General features: G+C 36.0%; 1 protein-coding gene across 3 annotated transcripts in view; it reads right to left on the bottom strand.

Moving 5' to 3' along the window:
* Nucleotides 1–26,070, bottom strand: part of LOC148939408 (locomotion-related protein Hikaru genki-like) — a 90,619-nt gene that overhangs the window by 4,015 nt on the left and 60,534 nt on the right. For all 3 annotated transcript variants that reach the window (XM_089106777.1, XM_089106774.1, XM_089106776.1), the window contains 3 exons: nt 21,040–21,183; nt 16,143–16,355; nt 10,431–10,601 (listed from right to left, as the gene is read on the bottom strand). In XM_089106777.1, the coding sequence (XP_088962903.1) occupies nt 10,431–10,601; nt 16,143–16,355; nt 21,040–21,183 (528 nt within the window). The remainder of the gene's footprint in view (nt 1–10,430; nt 10,602–16,142; nt 16,356–21,039; nt 21,184–26,070) is intronic.

Genomic DNA, 26,070 nt, shown 5'->3' with positions numbered 1-26,070 from the left:
TTTTTTCAAGTGAGAAAATTCCTGTTTTTTCATTCTCAGTTAGAAAACCATAAACCACGTGGTTCTCGTGGGGGCTTTAGGGTCACTTCTACTCACATCCATTCAAAATTTTGAGATAGCCATTTTGTTCAGGGTAGTTGATTTCCTGATAGAATATATGTTTTGAGGAGGACACTCCCTCTTAACCCTCAGGGCAACGGTTTTAAGTTATGCCCTGGGGGCATATAATGTTTTTATAGAAGGCGATGTCGTAGAAACTTCAAAAAAGGCTCATTCGACTGGAAACTCAAAGGGCTAATGCCTTTTCTGATAGTCGAAAGTGATTGGAGGGCAACTAACCCCCCTCTCGCGCCCACCTTTTCCCCAAACACATCCAATAAAATTTTGAGACGGCCATGTTATTAAACGTAGTTTTAAGTTCTGGAAATTAGGTCTTTGAGGATGACAACTCCCCCACAGCCCTCAGGGCAAGGGTTGTAAGTTAAGCCCTGGGGGCCTATAAGGTTTTGTATAGACAATGTTGTTTTAGAAACTTCAGAAAGGGCTCATTCGATTGGAAATTTAAATGGCTAATTCGCTTTTTAATAGTCGAAAGTTATTCTAAGGCAACTGACACCCCTTCCACGCCCACCATTTCCCCAAACACATCCAATAAAAATTTTGATATGGCCATTTTTGTCAACGTAGATGAAATTTCTGGAATTTGTTTGTTTGAGCAGGACACTCCCCCCAGTCTTCGGGGGTAAGAGTTGTAACTTAAGCCCTGGGGCACATATGGTTCGTATGGAAGGAAAGCTTTTAAAAACTTCAGAGATGACTCATATGATTGAAAACTGAAGGTTTAAGTTCACATTTAAGCGTCAAAAGATATTGGAGGGTAGCCAGCTTCCCCCCAAACCCTTTTTTCCCAAATGCATCCAACAAAAATTTTAAGATAGCTATTTAATTAAAAATAGTTAAAAGATCATATAACAAAAATTCTGGTGTCGACACAACCCACCAGGGCCCGGGGGCAGGCGTTGTAAGTTATGTCCTGGGGGCATATATGGGTATTATGGAAGGGATGCTCGTTTTTACTTCAAAGAGGGATCATTTGATTGGAAATTGGAAGTTCTAGTTCACTTTTTAAGAGTCAAAACAGATTGGAGGACACCTAGCCCCCCCCTCCACGCCCTTTTTTCCTCAAACCAATCCGATAAGAACTTTGAAATTGCTTTTTTTAAAATAGTTCAAAGACCATTTAACGAAAACTCAGGGTCAACATAACCCCCCAGGGCCCTAGGGCAGGTGTTGTAAGTTATGCTTTGGGGGAATATATGGTTCTTATTGAAGGGAGGCTCGTAAAAAATTCAGAGATGGCTCATTTGATTGGAAATTGAAAGTTCTAGCTCAGTTTATCAGAGTAAAAAGAGATTGGAGGGCAACTAGCCCCCCCAAGCCCCTTTTTCCTCAAATGCACCCAATAAAAATTTTGAGATAGCCATTAAGTTAAAAAATTGCTCAAAATTCAGATAATAAAAACTCAGGTGTCTTCAAAACCCCCCAGGGCCCGGGGACAGGCGTTGTAAGTTATGCCCTGGGGCATATATTGTTCGTGTAAAAGGGATACTCGTATATACTTCAGAGAGGGCTCATTAGACTGGATATTGATAGTTCGAGCTCACTTTTTAATAGTAAAAAGAGATCCGAGGGCAGCTAGCCCCCCCCCCCCCCCACGCCTTCTTTTTCAAAACCCATGTGATGAAAATTTTGAGATCGAAATTTCGTTAAAGATAGTTCAAAGGTCGGATAAGAAAAAAATCCGGTTTCAATAGAACCCCCCAGGGCACAGGGGAAGGCGTTATAAGTTATGCCCTAAGGGTATGTATTGTTCTTATGAAAGGGATATTCGTATAAACTTCATAGAGGTCTCCTTTGATTGGAAATTGACAGTTCGAGTTCACTTTTTAAGATTCAAAAGAGTTAAACTAGCACCCCACGCTGTTTTTTCCCCAAGCCCGTCCCCTACAAATTTTGAGATGGCCAGTTTTTTGGAAATTGTTCAAAAATTAGCTATCAAAAACGCCCCCAGAGTTCGGGGGATAGGCGTTGTAAGTGCTGTCCTGGGGGCGTATATGGTTCTTATAAAAGGGATGCTCGTATAAACTTCAGAGGGGGCTCATTTGATTGGAAATTGAAAGTTCTAGTTCAATTTTTAAGAGTCAAAAGATATCCGAGGGCAACTAGGCCCCCCCAATACACCCTTTTTTCCCCATGTCCATCCGATAATATTTTTATAATACCCATTTCATTAAAAATAGTTCAAAGCTCAGATAAGAAAAAATTCCTGTGTCGACGGAACCCGACAGGGCCCGGAGGCAGGCATTGTGAGTAATGCTCTAGGGACATATATAGTTCTTACGGAAGGGATGCTCGTGTAAACTTCGGAGAGGGCTCATTTGATTGGAAATTGAAAGTTCTTGTTCATTTTTTAAGAGTCAAAAGAGATCGGAGGGCAACAAGTGCCCCCCCCCCACACCCTAAATGCATCAGATAAAGATTTTGAGATAGACATTTTGTTAAAAATAGTTCAAAGTTCTGATAACAAAACACTAAGGTGTCGAAACAGTCCCCCCGCCCAGGGCCCGGGGTAGGCGTTGTAAGTTATACCCTGGGGGCATATATGGTTGTTATGGAAGGGATGCTCGTATAAACTTCCTAGACGGCTCATTTGATTGGAAATTGAAAGTTGTAATTCACTTTTTAAGAGTCAAAAGTAATTGGAGGGCAGCTAGCCTCCCCCATACTCCATTTATTTTTTCCCAGCGGCACTTCATACAGAAGGGGTCGTCGTATAAACTTCAAAAGGGGCTCATTCGATTGGAAATTGAGAGTTCTAGTGCACTTTTTAAGAGTCAAAAGTGATCAGAGGGCAACAGGCCACCCCAATTTGAAGTAGCCATTTTGTTAAAAATAGTTCAAAGATCATATAACAAAAACTCCTTTACGTATCGTCATTTCGTTAAAAATAGTTCAAAGGCCAGATAAGAAAAACTCCTGTGTCGACCTCCCCCCATGGCCCGAGGAAGACGTTGTAAGTATTGATCTGGGGGCATATCTTGTTCTTATGGAAGGTATGCTCGTATAAACCTCAGAGAGAGTTCAGTTGAATGAAAATTGAAAGTTACAGTTCATTTTCTCAGAGTGAAAAAAGATCGGAGGGCAACTAGCCCCTCCCGCCCTCCACGGCTTTGGATGTATCAGATGGACAAACCCATCCGATAAAAATTTCGGTTGACCATTTTGTTAAAAATAGTCCAACCATCATATATTAAAACTCCAGGGTCAACACAACCCCCCAGGGTCCAGGGACACGTCTTGTAAGTTATACTCTGGGGATATATATGGATCTTATAGAAGGGATACTCGTATAAACTTTGAGAGGGCTCATTTAATTGAAAATAGAAAGTTCTAGTTCACTTTTAAAGAGTCAAAAGAGAAAGAAGCTTAATCTAGTCCCCCCATGCCCTTTTCCCTCAAACCCATCCGATAAAAATTTTGAGATAGCAATTTTGATAAAAATAGTTCAAACATCAGATAATAAAAAGTCCGAGTTTGACACAAACCCATTTTTTCACTTTGATATTGTTACTTTGATGAATATTTAATTTTTTTTTTTTAAATTTTGATTTTGAAATAATGAATTTTTAAAAACTAAAAATTTTTTGCAATAAAAAACGAACAGAAATTAATTAAAAAAAACTTTCCTAAAAATAAGTAAAGGCCAGTAAAAGTAAAGGCCATTAGAAAAGTAAAGGCCATTTTAAAATTAAGCTCAGCAGATGCAAATACCTTTTAAAATTCAAACTCAAAACGACCAGAAATTACTATTAAAGAATAAATGAAACCCAATACAAACAGAAATTAAATAAACAACCATAGCAAAAATATATAACAGGTAATAACATAAATGAATAAGTAAATCGTAAAGCGAGTAATGCTTAGATTGAATATGAAAACCAAGCTTAAAACAAAAAAAAATATTTCTATATTAAACTATAAATGAAACTTCAAACGAATAGAAATTAAATGATCAGTCAATGCAAGCAAACGTACAGTAGATATTAATGCAAATGAATAAATCAATCTTAAAAAGAGTGAAACTTAAATTGGACATGCAAATCAAGCTAGAAATGAATAAAAACCACTACGAACAAGAATTTGGGTAAGACCTCCTTCTCTCACTGTAAAAGTCTAAAACCTACTGCGTCATTGGCACTTTACTGAAAACTATATGCGTCTTGAACAGTCTTGGAAAGTATAAACAACATCAAATTGAATATTTGATGTATAATGATATTAATTGTTGAAAGATACATCAGTTCAAGAATTTATTTCACTGTAATTGTATTTTTATTTTCAATGCTGAAAGAACTGGAAAAGAAAATATTTGTAACGTAATCTGTTTTCAGTTAAGCGCCAATGACGCAGTAAGCTTTTGGTTTTTATTTACAGTTAGGAAAGGAGGCAGTATCCAATCACTTGTTTGAAGGGAAACTACATTCGTTTTTAACAACTTTAAAAAGAGCTAATAAATTAAACTGAATATTTGATGTATAATGATATTAATTGCTGAAAGCTCATCAGTTCAAAATGTTAGTATAATTTTAACATTTATTTTCAATAGTAAGTACAAAAGAAAATATTTGTCATAAAATTGGTTTTCAGTAAAGCGCCAATGACGCAGTAGGTTTTAGACTTTTACAGTGAGAGAAGGAGGGAAGAGAAATCACCCAAACTCTTGTTTGTGGTGATTTTTGTTCGTTTCAAGCTTGATTTGCATATTCAATTTAAGTTTCACTCGTTTTAAGATTTATTTATTAATTTACATTAATATCTATTGTATGTTTGTTTGCGTTGATTGTTTATTCAATGTCTGTTCGTTTTAAGTTTCATTTATACTTCAATATGAAAATATTTTTTTTCGTTTTAGGCTTGATTTTCATATTCAATCTAAGCATTACTCGCTTTAAGATCTATTTATTCATTTATATTATTACTTGTTGTATGTTTTTGCTATGATTGTTTATTTAATTTCTGTTCGTTTTGGGTTTCATTTATTCTTTAATAGTAATTTCTGGTCGTTTTGAGTTTGAATTTTAAAAGGTATTTTTATCTCCTGAGCTTAAGTTTAAAATGGCCTTTACATTTCTTTTAAAAAAATATTTTTCGGAAAGTTTTTTTTAATTAATTTTAAGATATGGCGATTCCAATGGCAGCTATATAAAAAGTAAAGGGTCGCTCTGAAGCGTGCAATAGAGTGCTAAAAAAAGCACGTAAAGTGCAAAATAGGAGCGCCTATCCCTTGTAATACCAAAAGAGGCAAAAACATAGTTTATAGTATTAGAAGTCAGAAGATTAGAAGCACCAGCTCGAGTTTGCGCGTCAAAGTGGGAATTTGCGCGCTCAAAAGCGCGCAAAAAGCGCAAAACTGATGGAAAGTTTGAAGAAAGTCCGGAAAAGTGCCAATGTAGTACAAAGTATGGGAAACCCAATAATCACAGGTAGAAAGTCGAGTGATCGCCTTATAGCACCTTCGCAATCGCTGAAAAGAGCACTAAAAGCGTAAAACTCATCTGCTTGTTACAGAAAGTTCAGATTTGGCAGAAACAAGATTTGAAATACCGAGAGTCGAGTAGTGTTGAAAAGAAAGCGAATTTATAAGCCAGAATCTGGTCCTGGCATGTCTTAATGCTCGCTTCAAACGCAAAAACAGAAAATTTTACAAAACATTAGGTTCTTAAAACAAGCGGTAATTCGAGATGACATCGAACATGCAATACGAAGCGCGATTTAGAGCATACAGCAGATCCCACGACGCTTAACAACACGAAAGGAATGAAGGATTTTGGACACACATAGAGACATACATGGCACTTTTTCGGAGATGCACAATCAAAAAAGCCATTTCCGTTTGCTACTTTAGCCAACTTGTCTTGATTGTCATAGTTATTGGAAAATGGAATACAAAATAAGGCAATAATTATCACATACTATGGCACTTCACTGAGATATCAGATCACATGTTGAACAACCAAGATTCTAAGTTAGGCTGGTTCTAGTGTTTGAAAAACTCTTCCAAGTTAGCGCCTCTGGTGTTGCAGCCAATATAGAGTTTGGCAAATAGAGCCGAATCTGACCTGGCCATCTGAAGGATCGATTTCGACTTCGGTGTCGATGATGGAATGGGAGAAAATAATTACATCTTGTTTTGGCATATCGGTGAATCAGTATGCTTTGTACGTTTTACAAAACGCTCTTCCATAAAAAGTTTCGTACTGGGATTAACCAACAATTTCCAGATTGCGGTAACTACTGATGGCACGAAAATGGGATATTCTCTCGAATTCGATAGAACCGAGACTGTTATGCATACTTTCGAAAGGATTAACCCCATTCTATTAGGGTAATTAAAAGTTTTTTAGTGTTTGTCTGGAACCTCTTCTAAAATGCGGAGCCCTTTTCGTGATGTTCTGCAGTCCGCTGTTCCTTCACATTTCGGAATTTCAGTCTGTTCGGAAAACAGAACTTTTGATGCTTTTGTTGCAAGGCTGGTAAACTTGCGCTTTTTTAGCGCTTCGGGTGCTTTATAGAGCAATCGCTCGACTTCATACCGATCATCATTGGATTCCCCATATTTCATGCTATATTTCCACTTTTTTAGAGTTTCTCAAAACGTTCCATCAGTTTTACGCTTTTTGTGCACTTTTGAGCGCGCAAATACGTGCTTGGACAGACTAACTCGAGCTGCTTCTTGTAATAGTTGAACTTCTAGCACTCTAAACTATGTATTTGCCAGTTTTTGAATTCCATAAAGAAAGGTACTTCCATTTTGCGCTTTACGTGCTTTTTTTTAGCGCTCTGTTGCGCACTTTAGAGTAATCAGTTAATTTTTATTTAGCTACCATTGGAATCTGGATATTTTAAAACGTATTGTCAGACGTTTTGATGCGTCTGTAGAGAGACTGGTAAACTTGCGCTTTTTTTAGCGCTTCGAGTGCCCGTAAAGGTGCTTTTGAGCGTCCGCTTGACGTGCTTCCCGTCACCATTGAAGTTCCCGTGCTTTAATCTTTATCTCCACCAATTTTGGTGTTTTTTGCCAGAAGTACACGTTTCTAGTGATTTTTTCCATTTAACAGCCTCACTAATTACCAGAGCTGTGACTGAAAGACTAACAATATCCCGAGATTCATGCGAAAATCCAAAAACTGATGAAACAGTTTTTAGCAAAGGGCAAGTAACGCTTAAGATTTACTGGGAACATGAAAGGGTGGTAACCCAATTTTTATTTGTAACAGTTTCTATTCGTTTGCTGTGTAAATTAATTATTCTTTGTGACTCTCGTTCGTTTTGGTTTAATATTTATATTTATTTTTTCGGCCCCCCCCGGCCAAAATTTACTCGTGAATGTCGTTTACTCTTTACTTACCTAATAGATGGCTTCAAATATAAATAATTAATTCGAACCAAAAGGGAAGAAGCAATACATGGACGAAAATATTTTTTGTTCGAGAATAAAAAAATTGCCACACATGTAAACAATTTCGGAAATAACAGGGAAAATATGAGAAATAATGGGAAAAACATATATAGGGAAATAGCCCTTTTATCAAATTTTTTTTCTAGTATTTACTAGTTCATGTCAGAATAAAAAGGAGTATATCTGTTATAAATTTTTTTCTAAATGATCTTCAAACAACGCTCAGGAATTGAAGAAGGGTTTGAGGGAAAAAACGCTCAGGAGGGTTTTAACGACGCGTCGTTAAGTTTTAACAACGCGTCGTTAACTTCTAACGACGCTCAGAAGTTAAAGAAGGGTTCGAGGAAAAAAATATTCCAGCAGTGTCCTTATAAGCTTTCAGGTAAAACTTTGTCCGAAGAAAGCTATTTGATTTACTAGATAACTTGCTTTTCGTATGATCAACGTAAAATATTTGTCATCTATTTTTTTTAGCAGTTGAATCTTTTGATAGATGACAATATTAGAACTCTCCTTTATTAACACAGCAAACTATTGGCCTTATGTTATCTTTATTTAATTTCCCTTGCTATTAGATAAAGAACATTTTCCGAACTTAGAAATTACTTAAAGCGTTAGTTAGGACTCCTTTGTCTGAATTATTTCCTTAAATAAAATAAAAAAATATTAGAACGCTTCGTGTTATGGCGTTCCCTTTGGAAGGCTCATCGTTTATGCAGACTGACGGGCCAGTAGCACTTGGTAAAACGCAGAAGAAGAAGGAATAAAATAGAAAAAATAAAGTTGGAACATAAAGAAGATAGAGTTTCCAAAAAGGTCAATATCCTTCCTGTTTCTATTCAATAAAATTTTTGAGAAAGGCTATGCTTTCTCATCTCTTGGTTTTCTAAATTCTAATTTTCTAGATTTCGTGTCGATTGATTTCTTTATTCTTGGACACTCGTAAAGCTTTTGATTGCTTAATCAGTAGGCTATAATTATTTGCATCCCAGACTAAATGAGACAAAGTCAAAGGAATAAGAGTACTTTGAACATGATTTGTATTACGAAGCTAGTAATTAAATTGTTAGGAGAGAAAACAACGGATGAATACTACGAGCTCAAGGGAGATAATCATTGAGTTAACAGAAGCATTAGACGCACTTGAAAGAATATAAACAGGCGGTAAAACTAAATTTGGCTCTTTGGAACCCGGGGCGGGCCCTTTTAAGCATAAATTGGGATAGCAACTTAGTAATTTTGGTATCCAAGATTTGAAAGGTATATAATTAGGGGATTCCAATTGATAATTCTAGCACATAGGAAACTCAATAGAGTAATGTAGAAGATGGTATGACAGAATCTCCGTATACAAAAATTACGATAGGATCATTAATTTCTAAAGGCGTTATTCTAGGAGCATACAGGTAAATAATTTGAATGAAATAAAACTGGAAACTACCTCTAGCCCTCCCTACATCCAAAAATTAAAACGATAATAGTCTGACTTACTCTCGTTATGAAGTGTATATGGGGGCTCTAACCAACGAAAAAAGGTGAGTAAAAAATTCTCAGTGGCTCTAGTTCTTGGAACCAAATTTAAAAATGTATCATAGCTGAGAAAATATTTGTTTGATGCAGTTTTCTAGGAACATAGGAAGCTTCTTGTATACAACGAAATACTACCATGCTCTCTTTTTCATTGTTTGGATTATCTAGGTTACTGGGAATAGTAAGGTGCTAATCCCCCTTTCAAATGCCTTTGGGCTCCAAAAATAGCAAGCATCTACCCCAATTTTCACCTCATCAGCACCACCTAGGGTACCAAGAACCTAATTTTAGCTGAAGCCTAGTCTGAGCTAAATATTATTAGTAAAATTATCTTTAGAATACGCGTATTCCTTGGTCGTATTTTTGCAAGTAGAATTTGGCTACAATTGGGTGCTTATCCCCAGTATTTAGCTATTCAATTCTGGTGATTAAATGACCATCAGTTGCATGTAAATAGCATGTGAAGGAATCCTCAATTTGTTGAATTTCAAAGGACAGGGTGAACATGACAATCACTTTATCACTGGTCTGAATGACTTAAATATGTCTGAGCAGAACAGCGAATAAATGGGAATTTTACTAAGTGCGGGGGACCTTCCTATAAGTGAACATGGTTCCAATACATGTCTAACACACTTAAAAGGGCTTAAGGTGAGGATTCGTAACCATCTGGGATCCTGAAACTTAAAATATTTATTTTGAAGAGAGTTCAATATAACAGCCTTTTAATTTATGACATCTATAGGGGGCTAAATACAGTGTGAGTAAGTCGCACTCAAACAAGGATCATTCTTCTAATGATACTTACTCCAAATAATCCATGCAATTTATGGATTTTCTTCCAATGAGCTGTTGCACGTTTATAAGGATGGTGTTTAGTGTTGCTTAGAGGACACAGACTCTAAGGCCTATAATTGTAAAGATTTTCTATCTTGATGTTACTCTAATTTCAAAAAAGTTAACATGAAGGGGCATCGACTAAGAGAAACAGGGGGCATAGGCCCTCTAGATGTTTTTGCCCCTCACCTACTTAGGTTTTGAAAAATACTTTTTATTGGGTATTTTCATTAAAAAATACCTTTAATCAGTATTTTCAGTATTATTAACTCTTACTCCTAGCAAACAGTCAAAATCAATCATCCGCTGAAAATTAATTAGCGCTATAATCTGAAAATATATAAACAATGAGCTTCATCTAAGGAAGCTAAAAGTGCCTTCTGTACATTTTATGGAACCAAGAATATATCCAATAGATCAGGAATTTTCAGTCAAAACACAAAAATGATCCTATTGAGCATAAATAATGGTCATTTGTTCAATGTATATGAATAAATAAATAATGTCCTGTAGTTGCAAAAAGTAACCAGAGTAATTTACTTACAAAACGGGGTATCAGCCGACCAATCACCTGATTGATTGCATACTGCAACACTTTTGCCCTGAAGAACATAGTTTTTGGAACAACGAAAACGAACCTTTTCTCCTACAGTATGGGTTATTCCTTCCTCTATATAACCATTCAACGGAGGGAGCAAAGGTGGACAGATGACTTCTAAAAAAAAAACATATATTAAAAATCCAAAAAGAACAAAGTGTTTATTCCACTCAATTCCCATATGAGCGCAAGATTTTGAATATCTCAGAAAAACACCAAAGCACTATGTACATAACACTTCTATTTAAATTTAGGCACCATAATCTTAACTTTATGAATAAAAATATAAGGACCCTACTGAAGCAACGATATGATCCTTATTTAAGTTTCAGTGTTTATTTTGAGGTTTGGTTTTTATATTATCCTTTGGACTTGTATCTGCATTTTTTTTTTTTTTTTTATTCTGCACTGAGGACGGTTGAGCGGAGGACTCAACCGAAATATTTGCATAATTTTTTCTTATGTTTTTCGCCGGCTTTTATTTTCCTCGTTTCTCTTCTTTGCGATTTTTTGTTATATCGTGATTAGCCAGTTTGGTCTGAGAAATTATTTATAGTTCATTTTTTCCAAAATGTTTTGAATATAAAAAAAGATCAACTGAGAATCGAATTACATAATATTACAGTGACATTCAGATTAATTATCTCAGTAACGGTTTGAGGCACTCAAGTTTCTTCTTATGTTTATTTAAAATATCACGAAATGGTACATCAATAAAGAGACACTGCGTTGTAATAGAAAAAGAAAAACCAAATAAAGCACAGACAATGCCAAATAATGACCAAAATAAATAAATAAATAATACTAAAGACGTGCATATAAAATTTCAAAATTAAAAAGTATAAATGGACATTTGGAGTAGTCAATCAAGACAAATACCAATCGGAAATTTACGAAGTGCTGGCAATTTTGCTATTCTCCGTAACCTCCAAAGACTTTCGATCAAAATTTTGAGATAGGCATTTTGTTCAAATTCGTCAAAAGGGACAATAAATATGCTTGTTGGGATGACAGGACTTTATAGCCTCTGGGGAAAGGGTCATAAATAATAAATTTCCAATTGTTTACACATAGATTTTATCAAAAAAATTGTGGTAGCGAACTGTAAGTAAGGAGAGACTCTGGTTAATAGTAACCGAAACTCCAAAGAAAGGAATTTTGATAAAAATGAGAGCATCAAAAGAATTGGCTTTTTATGCTAATTCCAAATATATAAAATTCATTAAGTCTAAAGTTGCTCATCGAAAGCCTCGAGGCTGAAAAAGGCATGTGATCTTGACGAAAATCACACCATTTGATTCAGCTTTCAAAGAATCCTAGTGTATATGTCTTAAGCTTCTATCTACAAAAATGTACAATTGTGGATTTTTCTTCCCAAAAGAGAGATCAAGGATGAGCGTTTATTTATTTTTTTGTTTCGCCGGGGACGATCGTATCGAACCAATGATCCTAAAAAGGTTGAGAGAAGGCTAATCCAAGCGGAAACTAAAAGTGCCCTTTTTAAGCGGCCAAAAAGAATTGTCCATGGGTAGCGTTTTCTGCCAATTTATGGCACTAAACTAACATTTTGCTACAAGGACAACCAATTTTCTATGGATTGAAAATTCTGACATAGCCAATCGATTGAAAAGTATCAAAAGATTCAGATGTCTGAAGACTCATAAGTGTGCATCAGATGTTATGAAGGAGGCACTAAGTCATTGTGTAGGTGGGGGGGGGGAGGGGTTCAGATGCCTCAAAGAGTGCATTTTAATGCCTTAATCTTACTACTCTCACTGAGTCTTCAATGGAATATACAATGAACTTTTGGGGAAAGGGAGAAAACGGAAAGTAGTGACTGATGTCTAATCCCTTTCGATTCCCAGGGATATTTTTAATCTAAGCCCTTATAATCAGTGTTGGGGGTTGATGATTTTTATCCCTCTTATTGCAACAATCTTTTTCTATGTAGCATAAAAGATTATATTCACAAGTCTACACGCAGCAAAGCTGAAAAAGGGAGGGTACGGCATTATGAGTATCGCCCGAAAATTTCTCGCAGGAAGGGGGAGGCAAGTCTTACTGGAACTTTGTTTTCAGCGAGTCGAAATAGTAATATCTCATTTACGAACCTCCTTCTGGCGTGCTTGGAGTACGTCCTTATGAAACAAGCTCATTCTGCCGCATGAACCTACCTTTAAAACCGTGGCCATGTTATGAAAGTAAAGAGTAACATTAAAATTTAAAATATGCAGAACTTATTCCGCATATGCGGGAGGCTGCCACTTTTTTAACCATCTGCTCTATACCCGAAAGTTTTATACTGCTTTAAAGATACTTTTCATTCCAATTCATTTGAACAGTTTTTTATTTATTTAATAATGGAAAAAGGGGACTTGTTTGATGTAGGTAGTGTGATTAGCTCGAAAATTTCTGAGATTGTTTTCTCCGTCAAAAGGATCTACAGTTTGTTGTGGTAAGAGGGGGGGGGGGGCCACGAGGTCTCGGGATGGGCCAAATTATTTGCTTTTCTATGACCAGTTCGAATCTTATTGCCCTTTTTCCTTGTACCCAGAGAAGCCTAATGTCAAAAAGTTGTGGAATACGTTCTCCTCCAAAAAAGTGGCACTCGAAAAAGGGCCCAAAAATATTTTTTTCCTGATCTGCTCGAAATTAACATCCTTTGTTCCTTGGGCTAAGAGAATAAAAAAAAAAAGAAAAAAAAGAAGAAGGAAACCAAACGGGTGTGATTTTCAACCAGTGACAAAACCTCTGTTTATCCCTGGCTGAAAATTTTTCTTGTTTAGCATCTTAATTGTTTTTTCCTTTATTTTCTTCGTTTTTTTTTTCAGTTAAAGAGAAACATAATTAGAAAAAAAATATTTGGAAGCCCCCCTAAAATGGGGCCTGAAAAATAGTAACAAAAACTTTTCTTTCTTATCGCTACCAGTCATGTATTCTTAGATACTTGGGCTAGAAAAGCCCCAATGCAGAAGGATAAAGATAAAAAAAAACAAACAAAAAAAAAACTAGAAAACAGGGCCCAAAAAAACAGTCAAGAAACTCTTTTTCTGAAGGACTTAAAACTTAAAACCGTAAGCTCCTGGGCCAATAAAATCTTTATTTATATAAAAAAAAATTAGTTTGGGGTTATAGATTGCCCAAAAAAGGCGAACTAATAAGGATATTTTTTTCAAACAGTTCGTGGTAACGAACTGTAAGTAAGGAGCGACCCGGCTTAATGGTAGCCGAAACTCTAGAAAACGGTATTTTGATACAAATAGATACACTAAAAGAATCAAATTTTAATGCTGATTTCAAATATATAAGTTTCATCAAGTTTAGTCCTACCCATCAAAAGTTACGCGCCTGAGAAAATTTGGCTGATTTTTGAAAAAAGGGGGAAATACCCCCTAAAGGTTATAGAACCTTAATGAAAATCACACCATCATATTCCGCGTATCAGAGAACCCTACTGTTGACGTTTCAAGCTCCTATCTACAAACATGTGGAATTTTGCATTTTTTGCCAGAAGAAAGATCACGGGTGCGTGTTTATTTTTATTTTTTTTCCCCACGGGTAATCGTATCAATCCAGTGATCCTAGAATATCGTGGGAGGGCTCATTCGAATGGAAATTAAAAGTTCTAGTTCCCTTTTTAAGTGACCAAAAAAATGGAGGGCAACTAGGCCCCCTCCCACGCTCATTTTTTTCTTAAAGTCACCCGATAAAAATTTTGAGATAGCCATTTTGTTCAGCATGTTCGAAAATATTATAAGTATGTCTTTTAGGATGACTTAATCCCCCAAAGTTCCCGGAGGGAGGGCTGAAAGTTATGAACTTTACCCAACGTTAACATATAGTATTGGTTATTGGGAAGTATACAGACGTTTTCAGGGGAGATTATTCCTGGTAGTGGGGGGTGGGTGGGTCAGGGGTTATGTGGGAGGATCTTTCCATGAAGGAAGTTTTCATGGGGGAAGGGACATTACTATGAAGGGGACGCCGGACTTCCCAGCATTATTTACAAAAAGATCAGAAATTTAATATAAAAAACAAGTTTTTCAACTGCAACAGCAGCAACATAAAAACTTTAAACGAACAGAAAATATTACATGTATGATTGGGTTCACCCCTAGTCAATACCTCGCTCTTTAAGCCAAAGATTTTTTAGTACTTTCATAAGTGCTATTTATTCTAATTAACGGCATTTGTGATTAAGCGGTCATTTTTAAAGAATTGGAACAAAATTCGAACTTTCGCTTAAAGAGCCAGGTATTGACTAGGTGGCGAACCCTATAATATATACATAAAAAATGTATGAATAGATAAGTTTCTTGTGTATGTTAATTCGCAATTTACGTATATTTATTACTAATAATAACGTTGTTAAATAATATTGAACTAGTTTCGTGAAAGCCATTTATCCAAATAAAAGTAAACCAATATGAAAATTTTGTTTTAATTATTCATGTACGGTGAGCCAAGATCAAAACCTGCATCTTTTCAAAAACGTTCAAAAATTAAATATAAAAAAACTAAGTTTTTTTTAATTGAAAGTAAGGAGCGACATTAAAACTTAAAACGAACAGAAATTATTCCGTATATGAAAGAGACTGTCCCCTCCTCAACGCCTCGCTCTTTACGCTAAAGTTTGACTTTCTCACAACTCTTTTTTTTTAAACAATGAAGAACTTTAGCGTAAAGAGCGAGGTGTTGAGGAGGGGACAGCCCCTTTCATATACGGAATAATTTCTGTTCGTTTTAAGTTTTAATGTCGCTCCTTACTTTCAGCTAAAAAAAACTTGTTTTTTTATTCAATCTCCGGTAGGCTTGACACTTGTACCATAAGACCTTGGACCATGGTGACTATTCACACGAAAAAATGAACGAAAATTCGGTTCCCCCAAAATTAGGGCCCGCAAATAGCTAAAAAAATTTATTTAGTTGGGCGAGGACACCACAAATGTGGAGCTTCAAAATGGTCCGATTTTTTTTTTAGCTATTTGCTTTAATAAATGAATTAGCCCTAAAGTGGACCAGAAGCCTTTTCATGATAAACAAGGACCGCCTTCTTAGGTTTAGAATAAAACACAAGCTTAATACATTAGTATCAATTTCACAAGTTAAAGATTATAGACTGTCGAAAATTTAGCTTGGCAATGCAGCTAGACTAAATAAAAAGCAGGACATCCTTAAATAGTTCGGGAAGAGATTATATATATATATATATATATATATATATATATATATATATATATATATATATATATATATATATATATATATATATATATATATATATATATATAAAATCCTTTTTACAGAGCAATTAATTTTTTTTGTACAGAGCAAACGGCTAACTTCCGAATTGATTGCGGTGGCGGAGAAGCTTGTTCAGCTGTATTAGCCTTAGGTTGCTTCCTTCTGCAATAAATTGTTTTAGTAATAATATTTCACCAAAAATGGTTTGAACTTGCATCATTTCGATGCCTTTACTGTTCAAAGGTAGGATCGATTTGAGTCTGTATCATTTATGTTAAAGAGATCATAGAATATAGTTCTTTGCAAGCCAAGACAACAAGAAAGGCTTAGAAGCTCCAATAAAAGATGTAATCAGTTTCTTGACGGTCTAATAACAATATTCCCTAGGATTCTCTGCAAAAATAAAGTTATTACCTTTACAAATCGGAGGAAAAACAGTCCAAAGTCCACTTTCAGTGCAGAAAGCAAATGTAGTGTTTGGGTTAAGTCTATAGCCATGTGGACATGCAAATTTTGCTTCGCTGTTTAAGGTCAAACCGGTGACTCGAATGTCAACACGTGGATCACGAGATTCAGGTATATTGCAGAGGATGACTTCACACATTGGTAAAGGTGAAGACCAGTTACCTACAAAATTGCCATAACTTTAGAACGTTGGTCACGCCTCCTTATTTTTTTTTTTTAATTTTTTTTTTAGCTACACACTGTTTTATTGTTATTTATCCTAAGGTTTACAGTACTTTAAAGCAGTGGTTTCCAAAATGTTGTCAGGGTACTCCATGGTCTCGCATAATGTGGCTGGGGTAAAGATACCTAATATACAGTGCTTGGTAGGTTTTTCTTTTGGGGGCACAAAATTAATGGTGCCAGGCTGCGGAAAACTTAAGGCCTGTTTTGCCACGAGTCAACTATGTACCTAGATTTTCTTCCTAGAGGTAGATGACAGCTATTATTGTTTAAATTTACTTTCAACTTACGTTAATTACAATTAACTCAAATTAAAAATAAATCCTTTTTATTACACGTAAAATAAATAATATAAATAAACTTTAGATCTATGGGCTCTAATACGAAACAGCCCTGTGAACAAGGTTGGAAGCGCAGCGTCTAATAGAGTATCTAAGATAATATTAGTACTGAAGCTACTAACTTCTAAATGACTCCTCGTTTATGATAAATGACAACTGTATATAATACTTTAATTTTGACCTATCACAATAGTAATAACTCTCAGTATGTATAGCTATAAATTTTGATATGCTAGGCCAAAGGCTTAACGTTTTCATTACAGCATATACTTTGTTACAGTATAGAAAATAAACCGGTAGTTTATTGGTCAAATCAATCAGCTCGATGGAACAGTTAACGGAGAAATTGCGGAAGGAAGATACATTGCTGGTTCAATTGTAACCTATTGGTCACTTAGTGCAGTACTGATCTAGTGGAATAAATGTTACGGAGAATTTTACCTTTAGGTCTACTTGTGTTCTCAATTATAAAGAATGTGGAAAAACACATTCTGATATAAAGCTGCTTACATTGGTTTCTAGAATTAAGTTGTTTAGCATTTAAAATCCAACTTTTTCAGATTATGAGTAGTAATTAAAAAAAAAAAAAATTTAAGGTATAGCCTACCTTATGAATGTACAAGGTTAAATTAACGCAGTAATTTTTTCTTTAAAATCATTCACTATTAAATGTAAGTTGAGCAAATTGGGATTGCACCGTCAATGAGGTAGGATCGATACTTGCTTACATGGTGTTAATCCAATGGCTTAAAATGATTTTCATTTTGGAATTAACAATCATGCACGTGATACACTTATTGCCTTTCTAGATTGCTTTCCTAGTCCATCTTGTTCAACTTCATGCACCTTAGGCTATTTACAGTTTAATTAATTTAATCTAACGGCCATGTGTAGGGGAAAAGAATGGTTTGCAGTAGATTTTAAATGCTGATTTTCAGTCCATTCAAATACAAATTGTTCGGGAGGGATATAAAATTAAAGACAAACACTTGAACTTGATTGTAATTGATTGTTTATTGGTGCTTTGTCAGAGAAACAAATTTTAAATAGAGGAAAATCTATTAGAAATAACTGATAACAACACGAAATGACAATCACAATATGTACAGGCTGCTTTCATACCATGTATTTAAACTTGTAGCCACCCTCTTCTGTGTTTCAAAGTGCTTCCAATAGCTAGATCCAAATTACGTGAATAAGCTATGCTCTTAATTGAACCCAATTTACACAGATGGATACATTAAATCCCCCGCACAGCTGAGATCCACACTACTCAGGCGCGTGATGAAACACACATCCACTTTTAATTCAGCCGAAACACATTCCACCCGACGTATAAATCATTCATGGATTTTTTTTCCCTAAAGCTAATAACGGAACCATAATGGGAAAAAAAACATTGGTTTGCCCGAAAGGCTGCAACAAAAGCTAAATTCTTTTCCAAGAGGCCTGAAACCTACTTTCATCCCTTGTTTTTTGGCCAACAGATATCGTGGCTCAGAAGAAACTTAAAAAATGAATTAGCACCAAGTGGGCCAGGAGCTTTTCCTGATAAACAAGGACTGCCTACCTAGGTCTAGAATAAATCATAAGGTTGATATATTAGTATTAATTTCGCAAGCTAAAGATTATAGGCTGCCAAAAATTTAGCTTGGTAATACAGCTAGGACTAAATGAAAAGCAGGACGTCCTTAAATAGTTCGGGAAAAGCGTATAAAAAAACTTTGTACAGAGCAATTAATTTTTTTTTGTACAGAGCAAACGGCTTTTTTTTTGTACAGAGCAAACGGTCGAATTCATTGAGGCCCGAACACTAAGAACCTATTATTGGTTTCTAGAACACCAAAACAGTTCTTGATTAGCAGTCAAGTTCAAAAATCCTTGCCGTAAGTGGGGGAATTTTCAAGGCTTGCAAGAGCGTTGCATAATTTGTCAAAATATCAAGAAGTAGATCAATCAAGTTACAATTACGGAAATAGTTTAAAAACAGTAATGAATGTCTAGTATTTGATCATAACCCCCCCCCCTTGCAACATTCTTACACCCTGCGTACATTTTTTGTGATGTGGGAACACAAATGAGCTACCCTTTGTTTATAATTTGCTACATATTCACAGCATTTCCCCATGTTTAGCTAATTTCACAGAAGCAAGATATTTGGTTTCTTCTCTGCCATAATTTCAAGCCATCCGAAGCTAATTGTAAGTTTGTCCCCGTTGAAAAAAAGAAGAAATGAAAGAACACAAAAAAAATATAGCATAAAATATAGCACTAAATTGATAATAAGAAATTATCTTCACTTTAGTTCAGAAACCTTTTTTAAACATCTATTCCATGCACAGCCCGCTATGAACTATAGTCTAACCGATTTACCCATAATAGCTGTTTTGATAGTATTAGCTTATTGCAAAACATTTAAAAAATGAAACAAAACTGTCAAATGGTTGTGTTTAAATTCAAACAGTTTTAGAGATACATCATCCTTAATAAACACCATTTTCGTAAAGATTTCATTGGCCTCATAAAGTTTCAATTTATTAGAAGTGTGGATTACAGCTTCAATCTGAAAAAAAAAGAGTACTTCATATTCATTTTTGGCCTTCTATGAAGAGATAACAGTATGAAGAGTTTTGGCCTTATGGGTGAATGCGTCAATCAAACAGTGTCTTCATTGGGACTGTTTGCGGTCGCTATCACTAAATTTATATATTTTTCAAATCCATATTTTAAGGATTCGTCAAAAATTGGTTTGGTAGATATTATGTCTAAATGTATTTTCATTACGCAAGGATAATCAACAGTGAACAGAAGACAATTGAAAACTATAAAATGAAGATTACGCCTGCAAAACAAGAAAACAAGGATAAAAATATGGCTCTTAGTTTTCTAACGTTTTAGCCTTTTTACTCTCACACACAATGATTCATGTTACTCTTTAGATTAGTTAATTTCAAGCCAATCCAGCCCCAATCTAGTCGACTGACAAGCCCGTTTGCTTGTACATTTATATGTTCCCAAAATAAACGTAAGCTGTCGGCCACTGAGAACGCTAATATACCTGCAAAGCTTGGAAACGAAGACCGAAAATTGAAAAAAACAGCTGTGGTTTTGCTAAACTTCCATTTACTTCCGCCTAAAATGGATCTTGTAACTCTTTTAGACGTTAGATTAGGTACTGCCTACAAATCCAGTACAAATATCCCTTCTTTATTAATTTAACTTGATAAAAATAAGCCACATTGCCTGTATGATGTGGGAAACAAACGTTTTGGAGAACAGGAGAACAATTTATTAAATAACCTTCTGATCTAGAAAATAATGGATCCCATAGCCATATCCGACAGACATGAAAGGATTTACTTGTTTTTATTAGCAACAAGGCTTTCTCATATGCCTCTCAATTAATTCCTTCTTTACTGTTGAAAATTCACCTATGCTATTGGGTTAATTTTTTTTCTTTACAATGTCAAAAGCGTGTTTTAGCAGGAAAACCTGAATTTAAAATAGATGTCAACATATTGGTCCTTGTTGAGCCAATGTGGTACTGGTGTCTACTTCGGCAATGCTACGAAAATTCCTTCAGTAATAACACTGCCTAGAGGGAATAACCCTGCTCTAAGATAATTGACACATCCCAAGTGAATATAAATTTTTTGTTTTGTTTAGAAATAAATTTTACACTACAGAATATTTTATATTTTGCAAATACTTCAGCTGCTCTAGAACATATTTTATAAAAATCACAAAAAAGATATGGCGACGTTAAGGAAGACTTTAAGGTCAGTTCAGGTTAAATCAGAGTAAAAAATGATAATACTTAAGTCCGAAGTTTAACTTTATTCTGGAACTTAAGTGTTAATACATAAAAAATTGATAAGTATGTTATTTATGCATCTCATTGTCTGTAGTACGCAACCATCCATCAAAAGAAATAACATCTTAGGAACATAGTTACCCAGATCATACCTAGGAGCTTATTTTAAAAGGGTGAATTTGTTCTTGAATAGAGGAGGGGCTCACCTAGACAATCGATTTTTACCCGAGAAATATAAAAACTTCATGATTCTCAGAGTAAGAGAATGTACTTTGAAAAATAACAGTCTATAGAGTTTCAGAGGAAGGAGGGAGTGAAATAAAACCCATACCTACTGGAACTGGTCTTACTGCTTGCATAATAGGGTTTCTTCTGTTTAAGGACGTACATTAATTTCAAATGAATACTTGTAACATTTAGGACGTCTTATCATGTCTTTTGGTCTCTTCAAGAAGTTAAATCGATTTACCAGATTGGAGACAAGTGGCTTTATTTTCTCCGATTAGTCGATAACCCTCTGCACATGAATAAGAAGCTTGTTGGCCAGCATGCACTCCACTTAAGTTTACAAATAAAGGAGGAGCTACATCTACTACCATGCTGCACGAAACATCTGAAAAATAATGGTCAATACAAATGTCTTTAGCGTCTTTGCCCTTGATAGGACTTAAGATAAATTAAAATTCTACACAAATCCTTGCACAATTTACATCACATCAACCAAAAGATCCAGTTTTATGATAGCATAAGTTAAACATAACTATACACAAACTAGCCTACAATATACAGTATATTGTAGGCTAGTTCATGTATAGTTATGTTTAACTTATGCTATCATATTATATACTATAGTATATTATAGTATATTATATTTTTAACTAACTTAACTTTAACAAAAATTTTAACTTAACTCATTGTGACATGTCAAATAATCTTCTCACTAAAATTAATTTGATAAAAAAATCTGATGAACATTAAGAGCGAAGTTGGAACATATAATTCTTTTTCCGCTTTGCAGCTTATGCAACTTATTTCTGCAAATACAAATTACCAAAAAGCCGACTGATGATATACGTATCAGTCGTTTTCATTCAGTGAGGTTCCAAAATATACATAATATAATAAATCGGATATGACTTGGCATTCATTCAATTTGAACCTATGCATTTTCTGAACTTTTTCGTAACTCTGTGCTTTGAGAAGGCAGTTTTATATTTCATAACAATTATACATACACTAATTGGATAATTATAGTGGAGAATAATTACATTAGATAAGTTAGAGCAATTATTAAGAAATTACGCTTAGAGATAAGTTGATCTATTCTTCATATTTATTTAAGTTTTATAGGGAGAAACGGGAGAAAATCAAGAAGTTTTGGCACAGATTTACTCTAAGCTCACAAAATTCAATACTATAAACTTGATTGTGGAAGATTTGAAAGGAATTCGGATGGAATTTAATATGCTATCCACTAATAATGAAAATAGTTATAAATTTGATGATTTCCAACGTGAAAAAAATCTGATATAGATTGTATACGTAAGGATCTGGTGAAAGCACAAAAAAGCCTTTGTTTTTAGAGATTTTAAGATTTGCTCCAGAAGAGCAAATCTTATCATTTATAAGTTTGCACCAGTGAATAAAGGCCCTTCATTAGCAAACGACATTATACAATAACTAAATAAGGTGGTGCCGGATATCCAGCTTAGGATCCACGACCCTAGAGATGTTTTTAGGCTAAAGTCTTCCAAAGAGGTGCGGCCTCTGCTTGTTATGCTCACCAACAGATTTCCCGTGATTACGTACTGCATTCTTCTCAGCTGTTGAAATGGTTCGGCATAGGAGTAGCATCAGATTACTCGAAGCAAGAGTTGGATGCAAGAATATTGCTTAAAGGAGCTTTGCAAGAAGCTCGAAAGGTCAATATGGAGGCATATTTACGAGGCACGGTTTTGAATGTTGGGATGAAAATTTTTGCGTTTAATATTACTTCCAGAAAAGTAGAAAAAATATTTCAAAACAGGCTTTAACCATGTGACAAAAGCAAAAGAAAGCCTTTTTGGTTTTTTTTTTCAGAATTTATAGAGAGGCAGGCGAAATGTAGTAGTGCCAAAGTATACAGTAAAAATAGGAACTAATGAATTGCTGAAACGATTGGCCTGCAGCGTACTGGTTCGAGCTTATTCATGCGGCTTGTGTTTCTGTTGACTGTGGCGCCGGGGGGGGGGGGGGTAGTAGGGATCAGTGTTTATTACTCGAATGAACGGAATGCCCAAATTTGCACATCAGCTTATACCTTTGTTCTTTAGGTGTTGGGATTCGTAGAGCCGCGACGGCTGAATCATAAGTAACATATTTGATTTCTAGAATGATTTTTAGGGCTCGTTTTTGCACTGTCTCAAGTTCATTATTAAGGTGGTCAATGTTATGCACTTGAGGCCCCCAAACTGGGCACACGCATTCAAGCAGAGGGCGTACGTGACACGTGTACGCAAGCAGCAATTGCTTTATAGAAAACACCAATTGACGCAGTGAGGTTAAGTATCGCAGCGCGTAGTTGAACTTTCTCACAAGATTCGTGACGTATGGCCCAAACGAACAATCGTCACTGAATGTCACACCAAGGACAACTGCAGTCGACGTGGTAGGGTACCAAGGGTCAGGGCAAACAGCATCTCTTTTTAGATGATTGAAGCGCATCACTTTGGTCTTCTTCACATTAACCTGGAGCCCGTTTGTACTGCATTGGTCATTGAATTTATCTTTTAGGTCACAATCGAACTGAGGGATTATTTGAGATTTCTCAATTAGGTATTTCAGCAAGGCTGACAAATCGTCCACAAATTTGAATTTTTCGTCAGTGTTGTCAAATAAAAAGCAGTTAATGACGACTAAAAATAAGAGAGCAGCAAGTTTGGTGCCTTGAGGGGGACCACATGTTGGCTCAACCCACTCCAAATAAAGGTCTCCCTGGAAAAGCGCATAGACGCACTGGTATCGATGTCTCAGGAAGTCTACTATTAATAGCAGAATAGTCTTTCTAGCGCACATTCGTTTTAGATTCTGCAAAGTCGTGATGTGATGGATCAGGTCGAATGCCTTGCAATAATCGGCCAAAAAGAGATCAACTATGGTATCCCCTTTTGTCTAGCCAATTTACTATTAAGTGGTAAAGTCTTACTTAATAGTGAGTCGTGCTACCGCCTTTCAGGCACCCGTACTGGTAAGGGTCAAGGCAAGGGCTTATTTGCGACTAAAGTTCACGGTAAATAAATAACTCGGTCACTTTGGCTAGATTGGGGGTTATTGATGTGGGCAAGAGCTCGTTTGTACTGAATTGGTCATTGAATTTATCTTTTAGGTCACTATCGAACTGAGGGATTATTTGAGATTTCTCAATGAGGTATTTCAGCAAGGCTGACAAATCGTCCACAAATTTGAATTGTTCGTCAGTGTTGTCAAATAAAAAGCAGTTAATGACGACTAAAAATAAGAGAGCAGCAAGTTTGGTGCCTTGAGGGGCACCACATGTTGGCTCCACCCACTCCAAATAAAGGTCTCCCTGAAAAAGCGCATAGACGCACTGGTATCGATGTCTCAGGAAGTCTAATATTAATAGCAGAATAGTCTTTCTAGTGCACATTCGTTTTAGATTCTTCAAAGCCGTGATGTGATGGATCAGGTCGAATGCCTTGCAATAATCGGCCAAAACGAGATCAACTATGGTACCCCCTTTGTCTAGCCAATCTACTATTAAGTGGTAAAGTTTTACTTAATAGTGGGTCGTGCTACTGCCTTTTAGGCACCCGTAAGGGTAAGGGTCGAGACGTAAGGTTAAGGCTTTGATCTCCTAGATAATCACAAAGTGGTCTGAGTTCCGTAATGGGCCTAAAGAGCACGGTGGTAGGTATTGGTTGGAAAGGTCCTTGAAAATTAGGTCAAGTATGCTCCCACTTTGGTGGGTCGGAACTGCCCCTACTGGTTTCAGGTCTAGCATATTCGACATCCACTGCTTATTTGTTTGATTAAAGACTCCAGCAATAATAAATGCGGGAGCTGCATACTGTCGACGGATGTTGTCTATAAATATTTGTAGATATTGAATTAAATCTTTCCTGTTTTTTACACTCTCGGGATAGTACACTACCGAGATGACGAGGCACGATATCTTTCTTGACAGGAATGGGGGTTTGCACCCGGCCCAAATCACTTCGTGACAGGAGTCAGTAGGTTTGCTTAACAGTTCGCACGGAATGTCTTGTCAAAAATACAAACCGACACCTCCAACACGGCGCCCTAGACCACAATCACGCCTTATATTGAAAAAGCTCGTATAATCTTCAATATGACCCATCTCATCAGTAACGTCCCAACATTCGGTCACTGCTGCTATGGGACAGCAATTTTGTTTCATGAGGACCTGAAGCTCGTCCATTTTGTTGTTCAGTGACCGGGTGTTGCAGAGTAAGAACCTTAGATTTTCACCTTCACTGAAAACCACTCTGGTTCAAGCATTGGAGGGGATGCATGAACAGGATGAGGCGCCGGGTCGTTATACCAGGGTCGTGGAATGGGTGGGATTTCAAACGGGGGTCTACAGTTAACCACTGTCAATGTCCTTGGTCTATGAATTCGTTTATGGTTCGACCTTTCCTCCGAAATATGCACTGGAATGCTGAAACGCTTATTCCACTTTCCTCCTCGATAACCTTTTACGTTTAGTTCGGTGAACTAAGTCTTCAGAGTCCAGCAACGTCACAACATTGCCATCTGGTTGGCTTTTTAGGAGTCCAAACTGCCGTAAAGTGATGATTGTAGATGGCGCTACGAATCTAGATGTCGCTACTACATGACGAAGGGAATAAAGTTTGTAAATCGTCAATTTTTTGATTATAACTGGCATGAATACTGCACTAAGCAAAGTCAAAAGGGTCAAGTCTTTGATTACTTACATAACCAGGGCAAGAAACTAGGAACACTAGCAGTAATAAGCTAAACTAGGCATGGTTGCGAAGCAGCTATTCAGTGCTACGCCATATTTCACCATCTCTCACAGCCCAAATGATGGATCTTAACAGCCCTCTAAGAGCCCCCATCATAACACAGATGAAATACAAAAACAAGTTGATGAATCTCATGAAAAAACAACACCTAGGCCATTATTTTCAAATAATCACCAATTAGTGATATAGTACAATGTGAGTAATATAAGTGGGACCATGGCTTACTAGAACTTGAATCAGCTCACTGGAATGTTCAGTGTTTTGCTCATGACAAAATCCAACGCCTCCTATCAGAGAAAGAATCCCATATTGTGTCTTTAGTTGAAACTTGGTTGGATTGTTTTGTATCAGTTGATGGGTATATTATTTTTGGGCACATAGAAATAGGTAAAGAAAAATGGCCGAAATTATGAAGATGTTCGTGTTTTAATTTCTAAGTTATGAAGAAGAAGAAAATCTGTTCAAAGACTTAAAAGTGCGTCTGTTAATTAAGT

Source organism: Artemia sp. Qi Xiang Cuo, chromosome 21 (genome assembly GCF_049724085.1).
Source record: "Artemia sp. Qi Xiang Cuo chromosome 21, ASM4972408v1, whole genome shotgun sequence".
In the NCBI taxonomy this organism is placed as follows: domain Eukaryota; kingdom Metazoa; phylum Arthropoda; class Branchiopoda; order Anostraca; family Artemiidae; genus Artemia; species Artemia sp. Qi Xiang Cuo.
Note: the sequence above shows the minus strand (reverse complement) of the source record. Positions and strands in the feature narration are given on the sequence as shown.